The 25,957-nt window shown below is 41.9% G+C and overlaps 1 protein-coding gene across 1 annotated transcript; it reads right to left on the bottom strand.

The window, feature by feature from the left end:
- Positions 1-297: 297 nt before the first annotated feature.
- On the bottom strand, positions 298-25,957 carry LOC306826228 (vasoactive intestinal polypeptide receptor-like). The gene is made up of 13 exons (XM_079347417.1): positions 25,761-25,957; positions 24,227-24,317; positions 17,631-17,735; positions 10,824-10,927; positions 10,606-10,703; positions 9,290-9,419; positions 6,742-6,895; positions 5,173-5,233; positions 3,832-3,898; positions 3,640-3,731; positions 3,320-3,449; positions 2,145-2,186; positions 298-2,035 (listed from the first exon to the last, which is right to left on the bottom strand). The coding sequence occupies exons 1-13, from the start codon at positions 25,818-25,820 to the stop codon at positions 1,844-1,846; spliced, it is 1,326 nt and encodes a 441-aa protein (XP_079203543.1). The 5' UTR covers positions 25,821-25,957; the 3' UTR covers positions 298-1,843.

Raw genomic sequence — 25,957 nt, 5'->3', positions numbered from 1 at the left:
TCGACATGAGTGAGGAATGTCCTGTTTGAAACGTAAACGTCAATTTCCAGTTGACACCTGAGCACAAAAAGAAAACACAAAATACATGACAGACCAAATCTTCAGCTGTATTTACGGTTACATACTCTTGACAACTGCTGAGGTTGACACTGAAGCTGAGGTACTTTGACTTTGTTTAAATTCAGTTTCAGGTTTTCAGACACTGAACAAGAAGAAAAGGAACTAATGGGAACATCATGCAGTAACATGAAATGTTACACATTCACGTCTTTTGAATGTTTGTTTTGAGCAGTGAAAGAGAAGAAAACATATTCTTAACCGTGACCAAAATCACATCAACAAAATGAAGACTCTATAGTCAAGCTCTGTGTGAGACGGTGCTTTCAGGTCTAACATTTTCACACTGGCAAAACTTACATGCTAATGATCAGAGGGTGTAAAGTTTACTGTGTCAGCCGTGTTATTCTGACATGTTAACGTGCTTCCATAACACACAGGACAGCTGAGGGTAGGGGAATGTCATTAGTGACAGCTCAACATAAATATATTGGACAAATGTTTCTCCTGATAATGAATGAAAAGTTAAGGCATTACCGTAATCATTAAAAGTTATTTCAACTATATTTGATGGTTATTTATCAAGTTATCATTGAGACATTTCCTTTAAAATATCATCTCTGTGGTAGCAATAGAGAAGAGTCAGGAGTCAACCAAAGTCATAAGGACTCTTCTACTGGGAATAATAAACTTATTTAAAAAAAATCCCAATCAGCTTGTAAATTACGACATATTTAAGAAGAAATCTAACCTTGAGCCAGAGGAAAAGTCAAATGGTCTTTAAGAGTCCTTCTCTGGGGGACCATGAATATCACAAAGAAACTAACGTTGATCTATGTGAGAGTTTTGACATTGCAGTCTTGACTGAAGTGGTCCAGGAGCGCTGTCACTAGCATCGCTAAAAAACAGCGCGGCACAATAATATATTTATCCAATCTTTACACATGGAACAGAATACGACAGACTACATAAAAAAAACAATCAATTAAATGAAATGCATTGTGCAAGCAATCCAGTTAATTGAGGGGACTCTCTACTGACATGTTAATGGATAATGTTGTCTAGAGTGGACTAATAACTGAAAACATCTGCTCCATTAGCTGCAGAAATAGTACAACTGAACATCTGCAGAGGAACTGTGCACTTAGACTAAACTAAAAGCTGAGATACATTTCAAAATCAGGAGCTTTTTTTCATTTCCTCTGGAATGTTTTCCGGCAGTAATTCAGCTGAGTGTTTGCTCCGTGTAAAACCGTCTTAGACAGTAGAGGAAGGTCGACTAAACAGGTTATACTATAGATTCCTCCTCAGTGAAAACATGACAATGTCATTCATGGTGTTACTACTGCTCCTCCAAGCAACACAGGCCATTAGGTTAAGTGCTCTGAGTTCTCTGGTGCAACACGCCCTTTTAATAAACATCTTCTTCTTACAGGACACAGCTTGTCTATTGTTCTGTCCGTCACAGCTCCACATCAGATGGAGCTGTATGTGTTACATTGCAGTGCAAACTGTTTACCTGTATCAGTAAAAGAACAGTCTTTTATAATGGTGATGCAAGTGTGTTTTTAAGACATTCATTGCTATCATGAACTTAAATATTACACCGATTTACTTCACTGGTCCTGTCTGTTAAAGTGGTTTCAGTGCCTTTCGCTGATCAGCTTCAGCACTAAAATGTCCAATAGTCCTTCAGTAACCAGATTGACCTGCATTGCAACAACACGTTTGAGCAATGCTTTCAGTGAAAAATGAGAAAAACTAAAAGCTGACTTGTTCGATGGTTTCAGATGGCAGAGAGGTGCTCCTGACACTCCAATGCTCGTCGAGATGCGGGGCTGCATTTGGTCAACATGGTGATCTGGGTGCTGAAGTTGTTGCCGTTGCTGCCAATAGAGGGCTGCTGGTACTTAGTGCCAGCACCCAGGAACCTTTGCAGCATCCATCTGCGCCACTTACGCTTGATCTCCGCCTGTACCTGAAAGAGAGGGTGAGGACGCGGAAAACAGGATTAGGCGGGAAGAAGAGAGAAAATGAGATTTAGTGACATAAAACAGATAGTAAACATCTTGAAGAGATGTACTCACCTCTCCGTTTAGAAAGCAGTACAAAACTGCAACAACAAAACCCTGCAAAAGAGACAGAAATCTAGATAAAATAAGAACTGCTTGTCAAAGACATACCAGTGTGATATGATAGTACAGCTGGGGAAACACTCAACATGCTTGTGCATGAATAATGATGGTTAGATTATGTACAACTTGAGGCTCAAGACAGGAGGTTCATCATGCAGATCTCTGGGAAATGTTCCCAGGAGATATCATAGTGCGTTTAAATGGTTATAAATTAAAAATAAGTTCCATCCCTTGAAATCAATCCTTGCACTTGGCTCTTAGCGTTCAAATTCAATTTTACTGTCAGTAAATCAGCAACCTAATTCTTCTGGCATATAAAATATGTTAGCTAAACAAGTTATTTGTTTTATCAGGACAAAATTATCTTAATTTGCAAAGTTGTTATCTTTTTACTTCACAGCTTTCTATCTGGTGTCATACATAGACTGTATATAAATATGGACAATAAATCTCCATCTCCTTTTGTTGGAAAGAAAATGAGGCCAAATATTCCCCACAACAGATGCAAACCTAATGTGCTGCTGACGTTATATGGAGCCAAGACACGACCAGTTAGATCCCGACCTGCTCAGATCCTTGAAATTAGCAAATGTCAAAATGTTGATCTGACGTCATGTCCCATAATTTGGCTAATCTCAGAACCTGACACTGAGTTGACATCAGACCTGACGTTGTGCTGATGCCATGACCATGACCACAGAGGGAGTTTGACTTCATTCTTTTTTAAAGGAAGTCATCAGGATGGCGATGGCTGAGTTTCTACATTTGTACGATGGTGGTTTCAACCTGTCCTGTTATCTTCTTTTACATTTATTTAATTATTTGATGTGTATTTTGCCCCATGTTTCATATGTCAATGTGGTGGAGGCAGGACCTATACTGCAGCCAGTCAAGAGGTTGAGATCTTAATCTTGAGATTTTACTTCTCAAGAGCTTGTGTGCCGTCCTTTTTTATATAGTCTATGGTGCCACAACACAAGTTGGCCATTGTGTACACAGCAAACATGAATGAGAGGCATCAAATCATTTAATTGATTATTAAACTGTGCTGCTTTAGTATTACATTTGCCGAGTTATGTGTCTGACAGCTTGCTTCACGCATTGTGTGTTCTGTTATAAGACTTTACCTGAAATGATCCCAGAATAAGATCGAACACCATCCTCACTTGGTGGTGGATGTGGTCAGGGATGAAGGCAAAAATGATGTAGTTTATTCCAAAGAGAGGGATCAACAACAGAGTGGATTTAGCCAGTCTCCTAAAAACATAGAAAGTGTCATAAACAAAAAAACTCAATCCTTGTTGAAAAGGACTCAAAAGATAGACTGAGGGTTGAACTTTTCACTTTAAAAAGAGTTTCATTTTTACACGTGACATTCAGTGCCAACTCAAATAACAGTATAACTGTACACCATGCTTTGATCGACATCGACATTCTGGTAACCTACGAGTACTGATTGGATTCCTTTCTTCCAATGTCGGGGCAGTTCATTTTCTGTCGCAAAATCCGGATAATACAGATGAAGAGGAAGAAGTTCACCTGCCGGGGTAAAAGGGGGATTGAGAAGATTTGTTGATGTAATTAAATCTATACAGAGATGTTTCTAAAATGTTGCTCACGATGAGGCGTCGTAACTCACAAGTATGGTAACTAAAATAGGCGTCTTGATGATCCACCATGGCCTGTCATTAATTATATCCCAGCAGCTGTTAGGAGAGAAAACAATGTAAATACAAACAAATTCTTGACATTGTCAAAACATACATTGATGTAAAAAACTGTAATTTTGCCATGAAGACAGAGGGCATTAACTACATAAGCAGAGGTAGAAAAACAAACTCACAGCATGAGTTTCCTGCATGACGACTAATGAACTCGTATGATGAACATTGATTATTAATGTGTTTAAATATGTGACTTCAAAGTGTCTAAATCACAAGAGCTTCTTTTAACATAAAAAAAGGAAAACATGATTGTTTCTCTTGAAGCAATGATGTTGTGATGTGATATAATGAACGGGGTTAACGGAACAAGTGTGAGCATTGCACTGAGGGAACAAAAGACAATGGCACAAAGGGGACATGGGTTCAGGGGCCACAGGGCAGAGAGATTATATGACTGAGAAAAAAAGTTGGTAAAAGATGATACGAGTGATGGAAGATTTTGCAGAGTAAATATAGGAGGAACTTAAAAAGAGTAAACAGTGGTAAGGAGATCCAAGGGAGGGAAACCAGGTTGCAAGGACGAAGGACTCAAGATACTTAGGCTAAGGGAACATAAGAGTTAGGTGCATCAAAATGGACATGGTGTGTACATGACTTCCTGGGTGTTCAGCAGCTTTCTGCACTTCTTTTTTTTAACAGCAGAGATTGCAGCGTAAAGCAAACATAAGGCTGAGAGAATATGGTGCTAAGGAATCATTGGACTGATAAAATTGGCAGGTTAGTCAACATGCAGGACACAGGGTTGGGGAACATTGGCTGAGGAAACATTGGTTATGAGATGGGGGGGTTAGGGTTGAAATTCAGAAGGAAAGGTGACATAAGGGAACACGGTCTTAAGAAAGTGAGAACATAGTGCTGAGAACAGCTGCTTCTGCTTTTGTGACCTCCCCATGAGGTCACAAAAGCAGAAGGACAGGTGAGGTTAGAAATCAGAAGAACTGAGTAACAAGGAGTGAGGTAAACAGACGGTCGCTGAATTTAATAGGAAATTTCACATTACTTATGATAGGCGCTGTAAGTTACATTTTCTTAAAGGCATTTTAAAAAATCCGCCTTCCTGTTTTGGTAGTGAAGTTATGAAATGCTCAGCTCTTGATTTATTTACGATGAGGATCGAATCTCTTTGTGTTGTAGATTATCAGATCATCACAAACCTTTTTATTTTTGAGTTCAGTGTGTAAGTGCCTTTTGAAGCATCATACCAATAAGTCACTTTTATCAACAAGTTAAAAAAAAAACATAAATGACTCACTGACCCGGGATCATTTAAGTAAGCCTTGGTAATCACCCACGCTGAGATAAAGATGGTTGGAGCCCCTAAAATGCAGAAATATGAACAACATTAAAATACTCGCCCCGTCACAAACACTAGCATTAATAACAGTTCAAACAACCAGCACAACACAAACAATAAAAGTGAGGCTTGAGCTTGTGCACACCAGTTCAATCTTTAGATGCATTTATAGCTTCAGCAATGTTTTTTTTTGCATATAATTGTTTTTTTTATTGTGTGCTCTGTGCCAATATTTGTTTATCTTTGGTATCTGCAGGAAAGTCACAGGCTTGTTTCCATGTTCCTGCTGGTAGACACAACATCTCAGGCTTATTTATAGCATTTTATTGCTGAGCAGAAAAAAAATAAATATGGGGAAGGAATATTAAATACACTTCTAAGTAAGATGGAAAGTAAAGCCTGAGAGGCTAGAGTAAGTATTTGAAGGAGGAATATGGACAAAATATTTGAAATTTTCTTCTGGCTGTTATTGGATAGGAAAGCAGAATAGAGACAAGACATGTTGGCAGCAGATGGAGAGAGAGAGAGAGAGAGAGAGAGAGAGAGAGAGAGAGGGATGACATGTAGTAAGGGGCCAAGGTTAGATTTGAACCTGTGACCGCTGCAACTGTCAGGAAAGGGGAAAGTAGGAGAAAGGTGCGGACCACCTCACTGAGAAACTAGAGTGTGCTCCGACAGAACTAGAACTACAGCCTCCATATAAGGGACAACATCACCGCTAGGCTGTTGGCGCCCCATGGATGAAATATTTAAAGAGGCTTTCCTGGATGAATACAGATATTTTACATTTAAGAGCTTACAAAAGGGCATCTTGTTGAGAAATGCATCTATTAAATAGAAATGTTGAAATAAAAAAAGGGTTGGATCTTTCACTTGGTAAATGACAAATGGACTTGAGCATGTATAGTGCTTTTATATTCTTCTGACAACTCAAAGCACTTTTTAAACAGCAGGTCACACCTACCCATTCACACAGTTATGGCAGACATTGCTTTGTAAAGTGTAAAGTGTGTAATCCCATTTATAAACATTTATACGAAGCAGCGGGAGGAACTTCTAAGTTCTTTCCTAAGTGCAGATCAGACATGTGGCTGCAGGAGCTCCCGACCAACTGAGACACAGCCGACCCAATTCACTTCAGTTCAGCACTTATTTATGTTACATATTGTTGTGAATTGTTTTTTTTCCTTGAGAAGATCAAAAGCATGGCAGGACATTCAATAATAACAACAAGAGCAGAGTGCCAGCTGCCGCTCATCTAAAGCTGGATGCAAGACTCATTCATATGCAGATTAAAAAAAGAGAGAGTATTTTCCTGTGAATGGACAAAACATGGCTCATAAATTCATGTACATTTGATCATGTGTGCTGTATCTGTTCGAGTAAAGACAAAACAGACATTTGAGTCGCCGGGTGACTTAATGGGAATTTGAGTATCTAATGTTGCTATTGGTGATGGATTAAATCTCTGTGCAAATGATATTATGTTTGTATTCATCAACATATGGTATAGATGCTGCATGGCACATACCCCAACCAATCAGGATGTACCACCAGAAGTACTTCCTCTCAGAGAAGAAGGAAACGGCTAAGAGAGTGTGGAGATAGAAACCCTCCACCAGCAGCCAGAAGTAACTCGCCATGATCCCATACTGGAAGAAGACCACCGCGGCCTTACAGCCCAACTGCAGGAGAACAAAGACGTCAGTGGCTTGTTTCAATGTCAATGAATTAATATGATTAGATTGAAAAATGAAGACAAATTATGTTGGCAATACAGAGATTCTTTTAATAAATTATTCTCAAATTAGTATTGATGCCTCACATGTAAAAAAAAAACGATCTGAGAGGCTCAGCAGTCGTTTGTTAAAAGGAGCCACGAGGAGACTAATTATCTCAATGAGTATGAGCAGAATGAGATAACAATAGAAACCTCCACAAAGAGGCTGATTATACTAATAATGATTGCTACACTGATTTAATATGCAATCAAAGAGTACTTGTTATACATGTTTATGTATCTGAAGCCACCAACAAAAAAACCACCCGCTCTGTTACAGTTACTCAATAGCTTACAGTGACAGCATCAGAAGAGAACAACAGACAGCTCGCAGACTCACAAAGCACTAGCAATGCAATCATTTGCTCAAATTAGGTAGAAGCTACTGCTCGTACAATTCAGTACAGATCAAGGTTGTAAAGGTAAACCCTGAGTGATTTAGAGACATGGTTCCTTCACGGCACATCATCCAAAATCCTCAATTAACTCCAATACATCCAGAACTCTGCTGCACACCTTCTCACCCTGTGAACACATCAACCGTCCTGCAAAAGCTCCACTGGCTCCTTGTCCCGTGTCATATCCAATTCAAGCCCTCAACCACCAGGCCCCTTCTTACCTCCCTGCTCCCCTCCACCATCACTCTCCTTCTCCTCGCCAAACCTCTTATCTCCCCCACACAGAACCAAGCACTGAACCTGGGGGCACAGAGCCTTCTCCATGGCTCCCTCTGAAGCTCACTTTCCAAACATATTCAACAGTGCACTGACACATCCGCATCTAAATCATTACTCAAGACTCACCTCTTCAAAAGAGCTTTTCATATCTGATTGTGATGTGTGTTCTGTTCATGTGAGGATTAAATGCTGTTGACTATATGACCCGTGTCTAATGTTATTATTATTATTATTATTATTATTATTATCATTATTGTTATTATCATTATTATTAGTTTAAGGGGACAGTGCAATTTCATCAAACACTTAAAGCATGCTGCAAAAACAGTGTCAGATTTTTGTGAGATAACACGACTTACACATGTACAGGACAAATCAACAACAAGAAAGACGGAAATACTTTGTCCACAAGAGGCACTCGTGTTTTGTCGTCCTACATTTAGTATCCAGAATAATTCTTCTTGCCAAAGTAATTCTAACAAATATTGTCATTTATTCTATTTTAAGATTTGTACCAGCCTGTAGAGATTTCACATAAGTCCTGCATCACATTTACTCCTGTGAAGAGCTTTTCTTGGGTTCCTGTCCAGGACTGGATTCTGAGGAACAGCTCCAGCAACACTTGTCGTATGAAAATCAGCTTTAATAACTTGATTAGACCGGCGCGTTTCAGATTGTGGCCTTCATCAGGGTCAGGGTTATTTGTATTCTTACAAATACTACCTGCATGAATGAGATTTTAGATTTTCACTCTGGCTTTGCTCTTTAAAACAAGTAAACTGATCTTGATTTGTAAAGTTAGAGGTGTTCCCTTTTATTTTGTTGCTTTTCCCAAAAAGAATGTTTCACTGTTGATTTGGGGAACAGATGCGAGAGTGAACAGCTGTGTTTGGATCAGCACAGCCTGTGTACCATGCAGAGGACATCTGTAAACTCAACCAATAACAAGCAGCACTTAGAGACAGTAAAGCAGGTGATTTACAGTGTCCCTTTCTAATCCTCTGTGGTAATAAAGCCGTGGATTCAGCTGGAGCAAGATCTGAGAAAACACACCCGTGACGTAGGTGACTTGATCAATCAAATTGAACTACACCGTTTGAGTATATCGAACCTACCATATATTACATGTTTACCGTATGTAACTTAATAAACTGGTACAGTAAGAGAATGTCGTCAAATAAAGTGAATAAAATATGTAATTCAGAACATGTTTTATTGACATTTCTCTCAGTTCAGGCTTAATGTTCCGCAAACAGGAACATTCACGACATCCTGCTGGACAGCTGAAAGAGGAAACGACATCTCACGAGTGGAAGGACTTGGCAAACACTGGTTACACCCAGAAGCACTTGAGCACTCGCACGTTAAGTAAACTCTGAGACAAAGCATCAAAGTCAGTAAAGGCAGAGTGAGTAATTAAAGAGATGCAGTTGGCCTCTGCCGGGTACAGACACTGACAGCCAGCTGCTGCTCGTCCATCACATGAACGGTTTGCTACAGTATGAAGCACGACTTGTTATTATACAGGGAGGAAAATCAATGAAACGTACGCCTCTGTTAATAAAATGGACACATTGGTGAGACGGGAGCCTCCAGGAGAACAGGGCAGGCTGCATACTCACAGTTGACTGGCAATGCTCCGTCTCCTCGACATCAAACAGAACGACATCTTTGATGAAAACGGCCACGGCCTTCAAAATAAAAGCCAGAAAGAGGTTCATGTGGACGTAGTTTCTTGTGCAGCGCAGCTTCCTGTAAGAGCAGAGATGTCAAATCAAGAAAAGATTTGCTTTTTTATACACTTTTCAATTTAATCCTATTGACAGCATGTTGTAGTTTACTAAAGTGCTGCACAGTTTATTAAAAAATGTAATAAACTTGAATACTTAAAACACGAAAAACACACTACATACATGAGTATAAATAAACCCTTTAAAGACAATATTTAAGAAAATAAAAGAGAAATAAAAACAAAGGTCACACTTTTATAAGTATCCTTGGGTCAAGTGTGTTTCTTTGGCAAGAATGCAATCAGACTAGGAAAATAGAAACTTTTCTGACCTCATTTATAGCAGCACACATCAGAGTTGAACAGTCAATATAAGCTGTGCTATCGAAATATTAAGCAACATCTAAACCCTTTAACTGTCAGAAAAGCTAAATGCAGGTTTATGAAACTTTCCAGTTTAACATAAGTGTGAGACACATTCAGCACAGAGATAAACAGGAACAAATAAGAGGGAGTTTACAGAGAAAATGTCATTAATGTAAATTCTCTTTTTTTGGGTGTTCTCGGACAAATGTCTTTCCAGTGAGCTTATCACTGAGGGTTAAATAGTGTAAACCAATCAGGATGACATACAGTATCAACCAGCTGCCTCAACGCCCAATCTGCATCCAAACATAAACAGTGTAAGCAGCAGACGCTACTCACATCCTGTGTCTCTATTTCACAGTCCAAATCACTAACATTTCATCAGCCTGACAAGTAAGCACATTTCTTGTTGTTTAGCTGAAACACACAAATACTCCAAATGTAATCTCTCCTACATAAGCAGAGGGAGTTGTTTTTAGGAGCTGTACAAACCTGCCATTTAAACGTATACTGTACCATGCCAGAACAAAAACACTTTTACCCTCCACCCCAGGACTGGAAGTCAAGAACAGAACATGCTCGGCAAAAGTGCTCCTTGCAGTCAATGGCTTTGTTTGAGAAATTTTGCAACAGCTGATAATGTCAACTATGTCAAATCTTGCCTCACAAAATCGAGTAGAGTCACATTACTCTGTGAAAAACATTGTAAAGCCTCTATAAAAAGCAGGAAATATGTTATGAGATGAGAGGACAACAGGGTTTTTATCACTCTAAATGATGGGAAAAGGTGTTTGACTTGTGTCACATAGGGGACATTAAGTAGCATTTGATGGACCTGCTTACCGAAAGAGACACAGTATCAAGATGGCGATCGTCAGAGATATGAGCGAAACACTGTGACCGATGCTGTAACCCACTTTGATAGCGTTAAAGAACTCTCCCTGTAGAAAGCACACTCAGTTACACTCAAAGAATACATCTGGAATGCAATATACTGTAAATGTTGAACACAAGTAGCAACAGAGGACAGGAGGAGTTTGAATCCTTGCTGCTTCACTGACCGTATTCTCCATGGTGTTGTTGGGATTGAATCCACAGTCTAATATGTAGGAGTCTATACTGATTGGAGTCCAGCCATCCTCAGTGCAAGTCTTCGACAGGTTACCTAATGAGCAAAGGGTTAGAGGGACTATTCAACACTACTCTGGCTGGAAGAAAAAAAAAAAGCCTTCTGAGGAGGACCCAGTGTACGTCAATTAAAAGGAACGTTTTATCATATAATGTGAATGTGTTTGTTGTTGGTTCCAGGAGGAGCTGGAGTGAGCCACAAGGCAAAACTTCTACATTTACTCACATTTAATGATGTCAGGCTGAGATGTATGTGTCTCACAGGAATACTTCATGAAACTAAAAGGAAATGAAAGGAGTGACTGAACGGGATCAGTCGTCCCACTGGCTCAGAGATGTCGGGACTGTTCCCTTGTGTATGTGCCTCCATCTGTGTCATAATTAATCTGCACACACAGCCATACACATATACACAACCAGGAGGCCAGCAGTCGAGCAGAGAGATATTTTTATTCTGTCCTATTCATGGGGGCAGATGTAAAAGGTCCAAGTGCATTGGACTGACCCAAAAGAAAAGACAGAGTTTTCATCCCAGAGCAGATTACAGGAACACAGTAGTGCAGTCAAGTAGAGGTGAGCTGGAAAGAAAAGACGATACTAAACCAAAGTGTTCCAGAGATAAGTTTTATAAAGCTCACTAGTGTACAGTGCAAAAGAACTGTAGTGCAAAAGTACAATTTTGTCCAAAGAGTAGAGCTCTGTAAAACTCAGTCAAGTGAAACAGAGCTCACATGCTCAAGAGTGGGATGCAAAACTACAGCGCAATACACACCAGTAGTGAAGAGCTGTTCATTTAAGTGTTGTGTGTCCGGTTAGAGCTCAGTGAAGTACTCTCATGGCGTATTAGTTGGAAGTGAGCTCTTCAGAGTTAAGAAAAGCTCTCTATCATAAAAGCAAGTGCACTAAAGCTCACCAGAGAACATACTAACAGAGCACCACGGCCCACCAGTGTACAGATCAGTACAATACACTTCAGCAGACAGAACAGTAGAGAATCGCAGACCATGCAGCATTGCATAATAGTCAGAATAAAACAGGCGTTTAATAGACTAAACTCTGTAAACTAGGTACATTAGAAAAGAGTTTAATATAAAATAAAAGACAAGAGCAGCATAGAGCTCTTTAAACCCCCGAACACTAGAGCTCAGATATGAGAGGTAGAGGTCTGAAGAGAAGAGCAGGTCTGAGCTCAGTAGAGGATCGTGGTAACTCAAGCTCCTAATAGAGAAGAGCTTTGAAGCTGAATGTTTTAAAAGTTCTTCATAGCACTTTCACAGTTTCAAGAGTTCTGCAGAGAAGAGTTGGATTTAGGTGAGTAAAGGAGCAAAGTGTGTTGTTGTTAGAGTGAGTGCCATGGAGTAGAGTAGACTTGAACTCAGTAAAGTTCGATGAAAGAAACAAATTGTACAGACTGAAAATACGTAAACAGATATGTGACTTTTAGAATTCAAGTCTTGTCCAACACTTTCTTCTCTTTATTTATAAGTAAATAAAATCTATACAGTGGGAACATAAAAAAAACAATCTATTAATGTCACTTAAGAAAGATCTAAATCAGAGTTATGCTCTATAACACTCTGTGCCAAGCTTGTCGTAGTAGAGCTTCTTTTAGTAAATGTGCATCACTGAAGACATTAAAACATTCAGTGTCGCATCTCTTACTGTGGCTCCAGTTTGTCTATCATACCTTTTACTGAAGACTCAAATGATGCAAAATAGTCACAAAATGAAATCAAAGATGATGGTATAAAATGTTCAGCTGATTGAATGGACACAAGTTATTAAAAAAAAAAAAAACCCACACACATAATAAAATTATTATTCCTGTTAAAAGCTCTCAGACACACTTACATTACATTTTCTTCCAAAGTGTCACATGTGCGCATCTGTTGATAAATTGGAGGTTTTGACTTTTGTTTAAGGACAGGAAGGAAATGAAAGTTCAAATTTGACACTTATCATAATCAGATTGGCAACTGTTCGAACTACATGCGTGAGGCATATCTCATCCTGTTGTCAGCAAGAGGCACGCATTGACTCCTCTGGGTTTCTGCTCAGTCTCTTGTGTAATATTTATTTGTTGCATTTCCTCACCTCCATCCTCTAAGTAAAGAACAGAAGCTGCGTGAGTTGGCGTCCATTTAATCCCTGACTTGATTAGCGCTGCATTCATCAAAATGTAGGACATTCCTCACATTTCCCAACCGCTTTCCTCCACATACGCTATCAAATCAAGACCGAGTTGGGAAATGACCAACAATCCAGAGTCTTGGAGTGTGTTTGGCATTAAAATATGTTCGCCTCACAAATACCTGAGTGCGCACTGCAGAGAAGACAGAGGCTTAGCTTCCTCAAACAACATGACAAGACACAAAGGCGCTCATAAGCCCGTGCTGTTTCAGCCCATGCCACCGCTGAATCTGGCTTGTTTGAGGGATTGCCAGAAGAATGCTTTCATCATCCCCCAAAAACATGACGGCAAGGATTTTCAGCGACATGCACAACAACAAGAAGAGCTGAAAACAAGTTAATCACCCCGTCTTTGTTTTAATTTTCGAGGAATTATTCAAGCTTGACTGTACTGGATATGTTGCATTTGTCTAAGTATAATTATAGCTTCGGGGAAGATCCATATTAGCAAGCTACGATCAGCTTCGGTTAAACTGAATATAAAGAGGCTGAACTCATCCAGCACTCTGTCACTCTGAGTCTCAGTGTGATTGAAAGAGATGGATGACTGTGTGTTTGTGTTAGACCTACTAGGTAAAAAGTTCATGAGAATGGTAAACTCTATCTCAACTAAATTTATGACTCGCCTTTAATCTCTGTGGCGCCGTGTTTCGTAACGCTTGTTTTTGTCTGTGTGTGTAAGGCTTATAAAAAGGAATGGCTCTGCATGTGTCAATAACTGGAGTCTTTTGCAAAATCACTAAAAGTGAACACAGTGAAATTAATATGCAACATACTCACAGACATACCAAAAGGGCCTAAAAATATATATTTGTCTGACCTCCTGGAGTTCTGAAACCTTTGAGGACGTATTGAATACAGTGAAGAAAGTGCAGTGGTCAAGGTGAACAAATACGGCTGCTTTCTTAGCTTCTGTGAGACTACAAGACTCTTACTGGACAGGGAAAGTAATTTATGATGCACAGGATACCAGAACATTCAGCATCCCTTAATTAAGTGCTCCTGACATGACCTGAGGGTAGAGCAGGTTTAACCAGCACAGACCTGCACTGATGTGTTGATTTACTACATAATTGATACCACGCTCTTCAACGTTCAATGCAGGACCTATAATCCTGTTGTTTTACCTTAAAGCTTTTTTTTTTTTTGCCTCATCCTGGTCCTTGCCCAGTTTCATCCAGCTAAACTGTTAACAGTTCAGTCAAATGTTTTTTCCCTTTAACCCCATAAATCCTGATGTTTTTCCCTGGAGGGCTCTCCTCTCTTAGGTCACTCTATCTCCCATCTGGGTCACATCACAGCTTCCCAGAAAACCTTTCTGCTCAACACTGAGCCTCCAGATTCAGCTGATAAATCACTGGTTGCAATTCCTCTCATGACCTATATATGATTGGGAGGGGGGTCTAAATAACAGGGCCAGGAACCCCTCATCATTTCTGTTGTGACAAATCACTGCAGTCATGCATGATTACAAAAATGTGTTCAAATTCACCTTCCAGCAAACATGACGGATAAATGCAGGAGTGAGTTTCTGATTTGTTTTGTGAATAGAAACTGTACCAGGTTTCATTCAAACTACAATTTAGGGTTCAATATGAAACGGTTCCTTCAGTACAATCTCAAGGACTTAAACATGAACTCTTCCTGCACAAAGGCTCTGTTAATTATTTTCTCAGTCAATTGGGAGACATGTGTTACACCTAAAACACATCTTTAGATATGTTGCTGTTGTATAATGTTATTGAGTAAAACAAGCAGGTTTATCTATAAGGAGAGATAATATGTTCTCAGGGTTTCCATACATTTAAAATCATCTGACTATGATTCATTAAGATGAACTTTCAAAGGGTTTTATTTTTTCAGTCATGTTCTCCTTTCAGTAGGTCAAATGTTCAATGTATGTTTATCTGGTTCAGTATGTTGGCATCACTCAAGCACAGCTTAAATACTACTTGTATTATGTTCCTTCAGACCTATGCCCTCCAATCTGTGGGAAAGGCCGTTTTTGACATTATTTGTGTCTTCATCACTGCAGATATAATTCCAGTTTTTTCACAGTTTCCGAAAGATCTGTCTCTCTCAGTGGCTTTCAGATTGTAAAATAGACCTGACCGATATCTCTTACAGTATCAGTGGATGTATGACTCAGATAACAATGGACTGACCCCTATTTACACCACCAAGGGAATAAAGCCTATTGGGCCTAGAGCCTGTAATAAAGTTTATATATAGAGAGCATATAGGTCAAATGTTGTTTCTGGCTACCTAAATACTAGTAGTAATGTTGGTCCAATGGATTCCCCTTCAGCTTTGTTTTGTTACCATCTGACATTGTTAGAAATATGCTTAATGTTAGATTTCCTTGCTATCTGCTAACTTTATTTGTTTGCCATTTGTTGCTGCAGGTCGAATTTAGCTACACAGTTTTCTTTTCCAAGTTAATCAAAAACTTTGCTGCTGCACCAAGCATTGATTAAGACAAACAAGATACCAGCATCTTTTAAATAGTAACAGCTTAAATTCAGGTGACAGTGTTTTACAACACAGCAGGAGATCTGTGTGCTAGGCACACATTTACACATTATGCATAAAGTGAGTGTTTGTGGTCAGGAAAACCAAAAAACATGCGAAAAAAAGTGGAACAGCTCTTAAGTGCACAATAACAATACAGTTCCAATAATACTGTCAGTTTATTACTAAAACATTCACACACTAGCACAGCATACATGCTAATGCTAACTGCACAGGTTTAACATATAATTATGTTTACTCTTAGTCACATAGGGGCTGCTAAATCTTGTTTGGGGGATTATTGTATACAGAGGGGAGGGGGGACAGCGGGTGTGTATCGTTACTAATGTCTTGTGTCCTGCCTGTCTGTATACTGCTACTGGATGCCTTGAATTTCCCTCGGGATCAATAAAGTATCTATCTATCTATCTATCTATCTATCTATCTATCTATCTATCTATCTATCTATCTATCTATCTATCTATCTATCTATCTATCTATCTATCTATCTATCTATCTATCTATCTATCTATCTATCCATCATCTATTAAGAAGTAGAGGTTATATATATAAAAAAACCTTTCTTGTATTGTCACCAAGTCACTTTCAAGTAGCTAAACTCCAATAAACAAACGTTTCTTAAGGCTTGAAGATGAAAAAGAGGCCTCACTGAGACCTGAATCAAATAACTCCTTAGTGTGGTCATTAATTAAATGGAGATATAACAGACATTCATGAGGAATCATCGCAGCTACTACAAACATAAAACGAGCCAGTGAATTCTCAGGAGAGTGGTGTTCCTTTCATATAATTAGTATTGCTTTCCTTTGAGGCTTCTCTTAGATTACAGGATGATGAATAAACACAATTATGTTTCTTTAAAGGTGCCAGATGAGAAGCTGTTGATCTCTCCGTGACACCACCATGCCATGTGTTTTCAGTTTTACTTGAATCTTTATGATATATGAGATGTACCAGGAACAACGCATACACTACAGCTGGTCATCTGCCAGAATGACATCATCTGCTCTTGATGTTAAGCACTTTAGTAATCACTTTCAGGGGTCTCAGATATCCATAGTCGAAATGACAAATATATCGAATGCCAGGGAATGTCTGCAACATCAGACACAAAGCGACCAAAACCTCTGAATTATTCTGAAATCATTTACAAATAACTTCTTCCTCCTTGAATGAAAATCAGATTTTACATTTCTTAACAAAAGGATGAGGATTTACAGGCTCTGCATAATGTAGTATATCCTCTGTAATCTGTATACTTGTTGAATATTCATACTGTATATTGGTTCGGGCTTAGTTTGTTTTGAAATATAAAGTAGTCTCTATATCAGCTTGGCAAGGCTAACCTGTCTCGATTAAAAGAAGGGAATCAACATTGTCTATTTCCATGCAGTCACGACTGTTGATCAGGAATAATAATGCAACAATATCTCTTTCTTCTAGGTTTGATTTATAGATTTAAATGTTGATTTAAAGTTTGGATCAATACCTTAAAGTCTGCTTTCAGCATGCAGTTAATGATTTTTGTGTCGCTTGGAGGCAATTCTAAAAAACAAAACACTAACATGTTGTCAATTTAAAAAGGTTATGTAGAAAAGTGCACGTTTACAAGTCTGTAGACGTCGTTTCTTTTGAGCTGTGTTTCTAAGGACCTGACAAACCTGGGTCCATCATTCAGTTTCAAGGTTATTTTAATCGTCATCATCTACAGCTCCTTTAAAGAATGCTACACCACGTCACTTTTGTGTGTTAGCTAAGTTTGTTGTGATTCTGAGCAGACAGCCTAAAGGAGCCTTTAAGATCTTTTTCACTTAAAGAAACTGCCTGTGGCCTGAAACCACCCAGTGAGAAGAGCAGAGTGAACCTAAACACTAAAGCTGGGCCACCAAAAAATGAGCTAAAAGACACCGAATGGTTCTATAAAGCTCAGCTTATGTGTAATACATTCAAATATGTCGTCACTTTCCTGCAATAAGGCCACAAATGTGTGTTATAGCAGAAATAATCTTAATTCTTACGTGCAGCAGAGAAGTCGGAGAGATAATTGGGGCAGGGGATGGTGACCACCTCTCCAATTTCTGCATTAGGCCAACAGGTGATCTTATCCCACGTCCTGTTGCAGCCTGTCAGACAAAGAGCACAGAGAGCTAAAACACACAGGAAAGAAACTGTTTCATGTCAGAAACGGTGTGAGAGGACTCCTATTCAGGGACAAACAGAAACCTTCCCCAGGTGAAGGTTGAGCTCTGGAGTTCCCATGGCAGCAGAAACATGACAGCTCCAGTCAGCTGTCACTAAAGCCAAAACAGTGATTAACCTGAGTTAACACTCCAACACTGACTAATACAACAGCTCCCTGTCCCCTCTAATAAACTGTGGTTTATATTCAACAGACAACTGCAACTAAAATCAGGTCACAGCACTTTATAACCTCACACCTGCTCACGATGAATCATCAGTAGAAAGGCGATATCTGAATCAACACCTGGGCATTTGGCTATATTTAAATCAAACCTAAAGGCAGCTATGTTTACATTCCAGTGATAATGAGCGTTAGATGACTTTTATTTATCGTGTGCAGGTAAGCAGAGTCTCATGATACCTTGATTGAGGCTCAGCGGGGTTTGAGTTACACACAAAGGAAATAGAGGCTCATTGAAACATCATTATCCATCAGTAGATTATAATTATGTTGCGCGACACGACAGCTTCATCAGAAGTAAACAACAAATTAGCCTTTGAGTTTACACTGTCACTGTCAGTTTAATTTAGTTTATTACCAGTCATATCAATAATATTATGATTTAAGCGTACTTGACACATTTCAACACATATTATTGTAAAGATTCTGTATTATATTTCACTGTTTTAGTTGCTGTTTGTTTGTGAAGACTGTCTGTGTGTTTGGTCTCGATCTTATGCATTTATTTGTTAGTGCGTAGAAAGTGCTGGACAGGAAGAATAATCAGATTTGACAAGCTGACGGATGATGACCAAACTACTACAACAAAAACAAAGGGAGCAGCAGCAATGATGAAGACAAAAAAAAAAAAAAACTAACCTGTGAAACGCGAATTTTAGCCATTGAAAAAGAATATGGCGGACTTCCTGTTTGGTTTTGACTATGGGTGTAAGAGGATTTTATGTGAGATCTCGCATGCTGAATGTGCATAAAAATTGTTGTGCACGTACGATGAAAAAACCTCAATGGGGAGGCCCTTTTGAAAATTTGAAGGGGGCGCCACTGAGTCATTTTGCGAATTTTTATTACGAAATGACGAGAATATCAAATTTTTCGCCAGACCCGATGACGTTGGAGATTTTGATGAGTTTTCATTCACGTTCCGGCAGTGAAAAATGGCGTCAAAGAGACGGAAGGAACAAAAAAGGGAAAAAAAATAATCATTTGGGTTTCAATAGGGTCCTTCGCACTGGTCAGTGCTTTGGTCCCTAATAATAACAGTGAAACAAGAAACAACATAAAAGAGAATGTATACAGCCTATGAGTGGTCAGCAGGAGGTCCCTGAGTATTAGAGAGGAAAAAGTAGTATGGGAATTGTTTCCTGAGATAAGTGTTGTTACGACTTGCTACTCCACTCATAAATATGAATTGATCGATTGTTCTCTTTCCCTCTCTGCAGCTGGTTCAAGTTTTCTGCCTGTTAAAAGGACGTTTTCTTTCCACTGTCGCTGAGTTCTTGCTCGTCGTGGATTCATGTGGGGTCTCTTGTAAGTTTCTATGAGGAACTTTCTTTTTGTGTTGATTGTGAGCAGCACATCACACCCAGACAGCAACAGAGGAGAAAAAAGGTTGAAACCAGGTCTAAGAGTCTCAAGCTTTATTTCAATCTTTTTTCAAAACGGATGTAACATCAACATATCAGAAACATGTTTTGTTTGATCATTTTGATCATTTCTTCATGTTTACATTCAAAGGGTGACAGAAATAATGATTGTACGTTAACAACAAAAAAACCCATACTTTAATAATACAATTTTTACATTCTGAGATAAATGCTTCTCTCACACGGACCTTAATTACAAGACCTGCAGAAATGAATTAATGGAGAAATGCCAGAGTGGGGCTGCTACTCAGAGAGAGGGGTTGTTTGTTCAGTGCCTTGCTCAAGGGCACATAGGCAATACTCAAGAATTGACCTGGTACCTCTCCAACAACCAGAGCAACTTTTATTATTCGGTCTGCCAGTATGGACAGCAGATTAAGTGTAGCCTTTTAAATGAGGATATGCCAGTGATTTGTTTCAACCAATAGACAACACTGAAAACAATAATGAGTCAGGGTCCGAGTTGTCCTGAATCTCAACACAGCATGAGTCACAGTGTTCAAAGATTTAAGTCATTGAGAAGATGCATGTAAATTTAAAACATCACCATAATTTGGGCTATGTGGTTTTACCAAAAGAGAAATGGAAAAGACTTAAACAGACTGCACATGTACAGGTATATACTGCAGCTCTTACTATCCTAATGTTTTTTTAGTTGGAGACCCCCCTACTTGTAGCTGCACCCCCCCAAAGACCCAATGAGAAGTGATGCATTGCTGTAAAAAACTAAGATCAAATGTAATTATTTTCATCAATAAAATCCCAGTAGCTCAGCCTGCACACACCCAAACATCTCTGTTTAAACTATCCTGTAGGTGTGTCATCATGATTTAAGTTAATACATGCAAATCTAACTTTGACAAGCTAAGAGCACACAGAGCTTGAAACCAGGCTTTTTGCATGCATGTTTTTTATTAAAGACTGCAATGGCCTGCACTGTGTAATAGTTTCAGCGGTTTTAAATATCATCCATCCATCCATCCATCCATTTTCTACCGCTTATCCGCGGCCGGGTCGCGGGGGCAGCAGTCTAAGCAGAGACACCCAGACTTCCCTCACCCCAGACACCTCCTCCAGCTCTTCCGGTGGGACCCCGAGGCATTCCCAAGCCAGCCGAGAGACATAGTCTCTCCAGCGTGTCCTGGGTCTACCCCGAGGCCTCCTCCCGGAGGGACATGCCCAGAACACCTCCCTAGGGAGGCGTCCAGGGGGCATCCGGACCAGATGCCCGAACCACCTCAACTGACTCCTCTCGATGTGGAGGAGTAACGGCTCTACTCCGAGCTCCTCCCTGGTGACCGAGCTCCTCACCCTATCTCTAAGGGTGCGCCCAGCCACCCTACGGAGGAAGCCCATTTCGGCCTCTTGTATCCGAGATCTCGTTCTTTCGGTCATGACCAAAAGCTCATGACCATAGGTGAGGGTAGGAACGAAGATCGACCGGTAAATCGAGAGCTTCGCCTTTCGGCTTAGCTCCTTCTTCACCACGACGGACCGATACAGCGACCGCATGACTGCAGACGCCGCACCGATCCGTCTGTCGATCTCACGCTCCATCTTCCCCCCACTCGTGAACAAGACCCCGAGATACTTAAACTCCTCCACCTGGGGCAAGGACTCCCCACCGACCCGAAGGGGGCAAACCACCTTTTTCCGGTCGAGAACCATGGCCTCAGATTTAGAGGTGCTGATCCTCATCCCAGCCGCCTCACACTCGGTAGCGAACCGCCCCAGTGCGCACTGAAGGTCCGGGTTCGATGGAGTCAACAAGACCACATCATCCGCAAAAAGCAGAGACGAGATCCTGTGGTCCCCGAACCGGACCCCCTCCGGCCCCTGACTGTGCCTAGAAATTCTGTCCATGAAAGTAATGAACAGAACCGGTGACAAAGGGCAGCCCTGCCAGGGGGCCAATGCGCACCGGGAACAGGTCCGACTTAATACCGGCAATGCGAACCATACTCCTGCTCCAGTCGTACAAGGACCGGACCGCCCTTAGCAAAGGGCCCCGAACCCCATACTCACGGAGCACCCCCCAGAAGGCGCCGCGAGGGACACGGTCGAATGCCTTCTCCAAATCCACAAAGCACATGTGGACTGGTTGGGCAAACTCCCATGAACCCTCGAGCACCCGCTGGAGAGTGTAGAGCTGGTCCAGTGTTCCACGGCCAGGACGAAAACCGCATTGTTCCTCTTGAATCCAAGGTTCGACTAACAGTCGGAACCTCCTCTCCAGTACCCTGGAATAGACTTTCCCAGGGAGGCTGAGGAGTGTGATTCCCCGGTAGTTGGAACACACCCTCCGATCCCCCTTCTTGAAAAGAGGGACCACTACCCCGGTCTGCCAGTCCAGAGGCACTGTCCCCGACCTCCACGCGATGTTACAGAGGCGTGTCAACCATGACAGCCCCTGCACATCCAGAGACTTCAGATACTCAGGGCGAATCTCATCCACCCCTGGTTCCTTGCCACCAAGGAGCTTGCCAACTACCTCGGTGACTTCGGCTTGGGTGATGGACGAATCCACCTCTGAGCACCCAGCCTCTGCTTCCTCAGTGGAAGACGTGAAGGTGGGATTGAGGAGATCCTCGAAGTATTTCTTCCACCGTCCGACTACATCCCCAGTTGAGGTCAGCAGCTCCCCACCTCCACTGTAAACAGTGTTGGTGAAGCACTGCTTCCCCTCCTGAGGCGACGGACGGTTTGCCAGAATTTCCTCCAGGCTGACCGAAAGTCCTCCTCCATGGCCTCCCCGAACTCCTCCCAGGCCCGAGTTTTCGCCTCCACGACTGCCCGGGCTGCGGAACACCTGGCCTGCCGGTACCCGTCAGCTGCCTCAGGAGTCCTATGCGCTAGCAACGCCCGATAGGACTCCTTCTTCAGCTTGACGGCCTCCCTTACTTCCGGTGTCCACCACCGGGTTCGGGGATTGCCGCCACGACAGGCACCAGAGACCCTGCGACCACAGCTCAGAGCAGCTGCTTTGACAATGGAGGTGGAGAACATGGTCCACTCGGACTCAATGCCCCCAGCCTCCCCCGGGATCTGTGAAAAGCCCGTCCGGAGGTGGGAGTTGAAGACCTCGCTAACAGAGGGTTCAGCCAGACGTTCCCAGCAGACCCTCACTACACGTTTGGGCCTGCCGAGTCTGACCGGCTTCCTCCCCTGCCAGCGCATCCAACTCACCACCAGGTGGTGATCAGTTGACAGCTCAGCCCCTCTCTTCACCCGAGTGTCCGAGACACACGGCCGGAGATCAGATGACATGACCACAAAGTCTGTCATCGACCTCCGGCCTAGGGAGTCCTGGTGCCACGTGCACTTATGGACATCCCTGTGCTCGAACATGGTGTTTGTTATGGACAAACTGTGACTAGCACAGAAGTCCAATAACAGAACACCACTCTGGTTCAGATCAGGGAGGCCGTTCCTCCCAATCACCCCACTCCAGATCTCACTGTCGTTGCCCACATGAGCATTGAAGTCCCCCAGTAGAACAATGGAGTCCCCAGTCGGAGCACTGTCCAGCACCCCTCCCAGGGACTCCAAGAAGGCCGGGTACTCCGCACTGCCGTTCGGGCCATAGGCCGAAACGACTGTTAGAGACCTGTCCCCTACCCAAAGGCGAAGGGACACGACCCTCTCGTTCACCGGGGTGAACTCCAACACCTGGCGGCTGAGCTGTGGGGCTATGAGCAAGCCCACACCAGCCCGCCGCCTCTCACCGCGGGCAACTCCAGAGAAGTAGAGAGTCCAGCCCCTCTCAAGGAGCTGGGTTCTAGAGCCCAAGCAGTGCGTGGAGGTGAGCCCGACTATATCTAGCCGGTACCTCTCAACCTCCTGCACAAGCTCAGGCTCCTTCCCCCCCAGTGAGGTGACGTTCCACATCCCAAACGCCAAAAGCTGCATCCAGGGATCAGGTCGCCGAGGCCCCCGCCGTCGACTGCCGCCCGATCCACACTGCACCCGACCCCTACGGCTTCCTCTGTGGATGGTGGGTCCACAGGAGGATGGGCCCGCGTCGTCCTTTCGGGCTGAACCCGGCCGGGCCCCACGGGCAAAGTCCCGGCCACCAGGCGCTCTCCTGCGGGCCCCAACCCCAGGCCTGGCTCCAGGGTGGGGCCCCGGCTCCGCCATGCCGGGCGACGTCACGGTCCTATTTATGTTATTCATCATAGGGGTTTTATGAACTGCATTTCGTCTGACCCGTCGCCTAGGACCTGTTTGCCTTGGGTGACCCTACTGGGGGCTCAAAGCCCCCGACAACATAGCTCCTTGGGTCATTCGAGTGCTCAAACTCCCCCACCACGATAAGGTAGCAGTTCTGGGGGGTTCAGGGGGGTTTTAAATATTAGATGCTTTTAAAAAAATTGTAATGTGAACGCGTGGGGAACGTTGTGATAGAAGCAGCAAAAACATTTTACATTTGAGCCACTTTTGAATGTCTTTTTACCAACAAAAAAAGTTCTCTGTCTCTTTCTGCTAAAAATGGTCCTGTGCACGTGTAAGTAGCGTTGTTAAAAATTAGGGTTCAAATATAATCAATAAAAAAAGTTGACTTTAAAAGTGACCCTCAGCACGTGTAAAAAGGTGCTGCCATCAGGACGAAAACAGCGTTCAACCATGCAAAGTATAATGAAGAGCCCGAGGGCAGGCTTGAGCAGCTTCTGTGGTCTTTAGAGCTCATAGTGTCATTTCAATCAGAGCCTACATGTTCATTAAAAAAAGGAATGGGAATAAATCAGGAAAATCGCACACAAGTTCATACCTGTGGTTTTGTTCTCGATCCTCGACAGGCACATGTCCATCTGCTTGTCAAGCTCCTTCTTTATGTCGCAATGATTCTGCACTGAGAACACCTGCAGAGACAGCCATTTGTTTTCTTTACATCCAAACAGTCACGGATCATTTATCATCATGGATCAAAATTTTTTTTTTTCATTTGATCTATTTTGTTTGTTTGCTTTAAGTGCATGAAATAAAAATAATAATAATTTTTCACTGAAGTGTGGATGATGCATGAGAAAAATATGTGCTCCCTCAAAATTACTAATAAAAAAATTACTGTCTACACCAGGGTCTTCCTCAGATGATGATAACATTAATCTTGCTACCCAACACACTCTGTCGAGACACAATCCATCCTTTTGATGCCCGAGACACTGGCATCACATCCTGCAGATTTGCATGATTCAAACATGTGAAGTGAATGTTGAGGCTAGTTCATCTGAATCTACTGGGGGTTTGCAAGCACAGACGCTGCAGGAGCAAAAGATTTATGGATGTTACTTAGGTGGATGAGTCTCCTCTCTGTGGGCATTAATCAGACAAGTAGTTTATTGTTAGCCAAGAAATGAGCACATATGACTGCAACCTCTCCCCCACCACATATGGTGATTCCAGGTTCTTGGTTATGAGAAATCTCACTCCTCAGGCTCTGCAGTGTTACTTCCTCTGAACTACACTTGGAAAGCCTGTCAGTGATGGATCAGCGCTGCCTTTAGCAGCACAAGTTGGAGTATCAAGAGAAACTTCCTCCACTCCATCATCATGATGGGGATCATCACTTCCACCATCCCTGCCAGCAAAAACATCACCTCCCATCCTCTCCTCTGCTTCATTCTCACTCTGAGGCAATCAAACAGCATGCAATAGGGCACAGAGATAGAAAAGCCAGCATGTTTTTCCAAAGGCTCCAGCTGAATTCCTGCATGCATCATAACAGACATGCTTCTTCACTGGAGACCAAAACACACAAGAGCCCTGTGTGAGGAAACAAGCATCATCTGCCTTCTTCTGATAATTCACCTTAATCTTAGCTATAAAAGGAGGCCAAGTATGGCACAACACACCTGAATGGCACAGAAAATGAATTAAGCTCTGAACAATGTTCAGTTTGGGGGTCTAATTCAATTAGAAGGCTCTGCCTCCGAGGTCTGTGGAATTGAAGGGATTGTAACCTATAGAGACCGATGGTGATGTGAAGGGAGAGGATTTCATTTTTTGATTTTTAGAACTTTAAAAATAGCCAACTAGAACTGCTAGGCCTATCTATGATGTGAAATGTCTTTGAAAAAATAAAGACGTGAGGAAAACTTTACCAAATTACGTCAAATATCTCACTCCTCTGCACACCTCTGCGCTGCAGCCAACACAGTCACGCATCAACGCTTAATAACTAACAATATTAATAAAATGCAACGATCTATGACCCACGGTTATCCATCACTGTGCAAAATAATTATCCCAATTTGCTAATATGAACCTAAGCATAAAAAGTCAGAAGTCTTTCAAATACTCACTTGTTGCAGCAACAAGCAGCAAAAAAGGATAGAGCCGCTTTTTGAAACCTCCACCATCATATCCTTTAGTGTGCTGTAGGTCAATTTAGAAAAAAAAAGTATATATTGTAAAAAGTGTTCAAGAAGGTACAAGTTTAAATTGATTTGTCAGTCCCCCGTGGCTTCGTGACGCTCTCCTCAACCACTCTTTCTTGACG

Source organism: Symphodus melops (genome assembly GCF_947650265.1).
Source record: "Symphodus melops genome assembly, chromosome: 7".
NCBI classification, from domain to species: Eukaryota; Metazoa; Chordata; class Actinopteri; order Labriformes; family Labridae; genus Symphodus; species Symphodus melops.
The sequence above is the reverse complement of the archived record's forward strand: the minus strand, read 5'-3'. Positions and strand labels throughout refer to the sequence as shown.

Coding starts and splice junctions, on each gene's coding strand:
- LOC306826228 (XM_079347417.1), bottom strand. CDS start 25,820: ATGATGGTGGAGGTTTCAAAAAGCGGCTCTATCCTTTTTTGCTGCTTG. Junction 5,234..6,741: donor GTACATCCTGATTGGTTGGG/GTATGTGCCATG, acceptor TCTGCATTTTAG/GGGCTCCAACCATCTTTATC. Junction 3,450..3,639: donor AAGGAATCCAATCAGTACTC/GTAGGTTACCAG, acceptor CTATGTTTTTAG/GAGACTGGCTAAATCCACTC.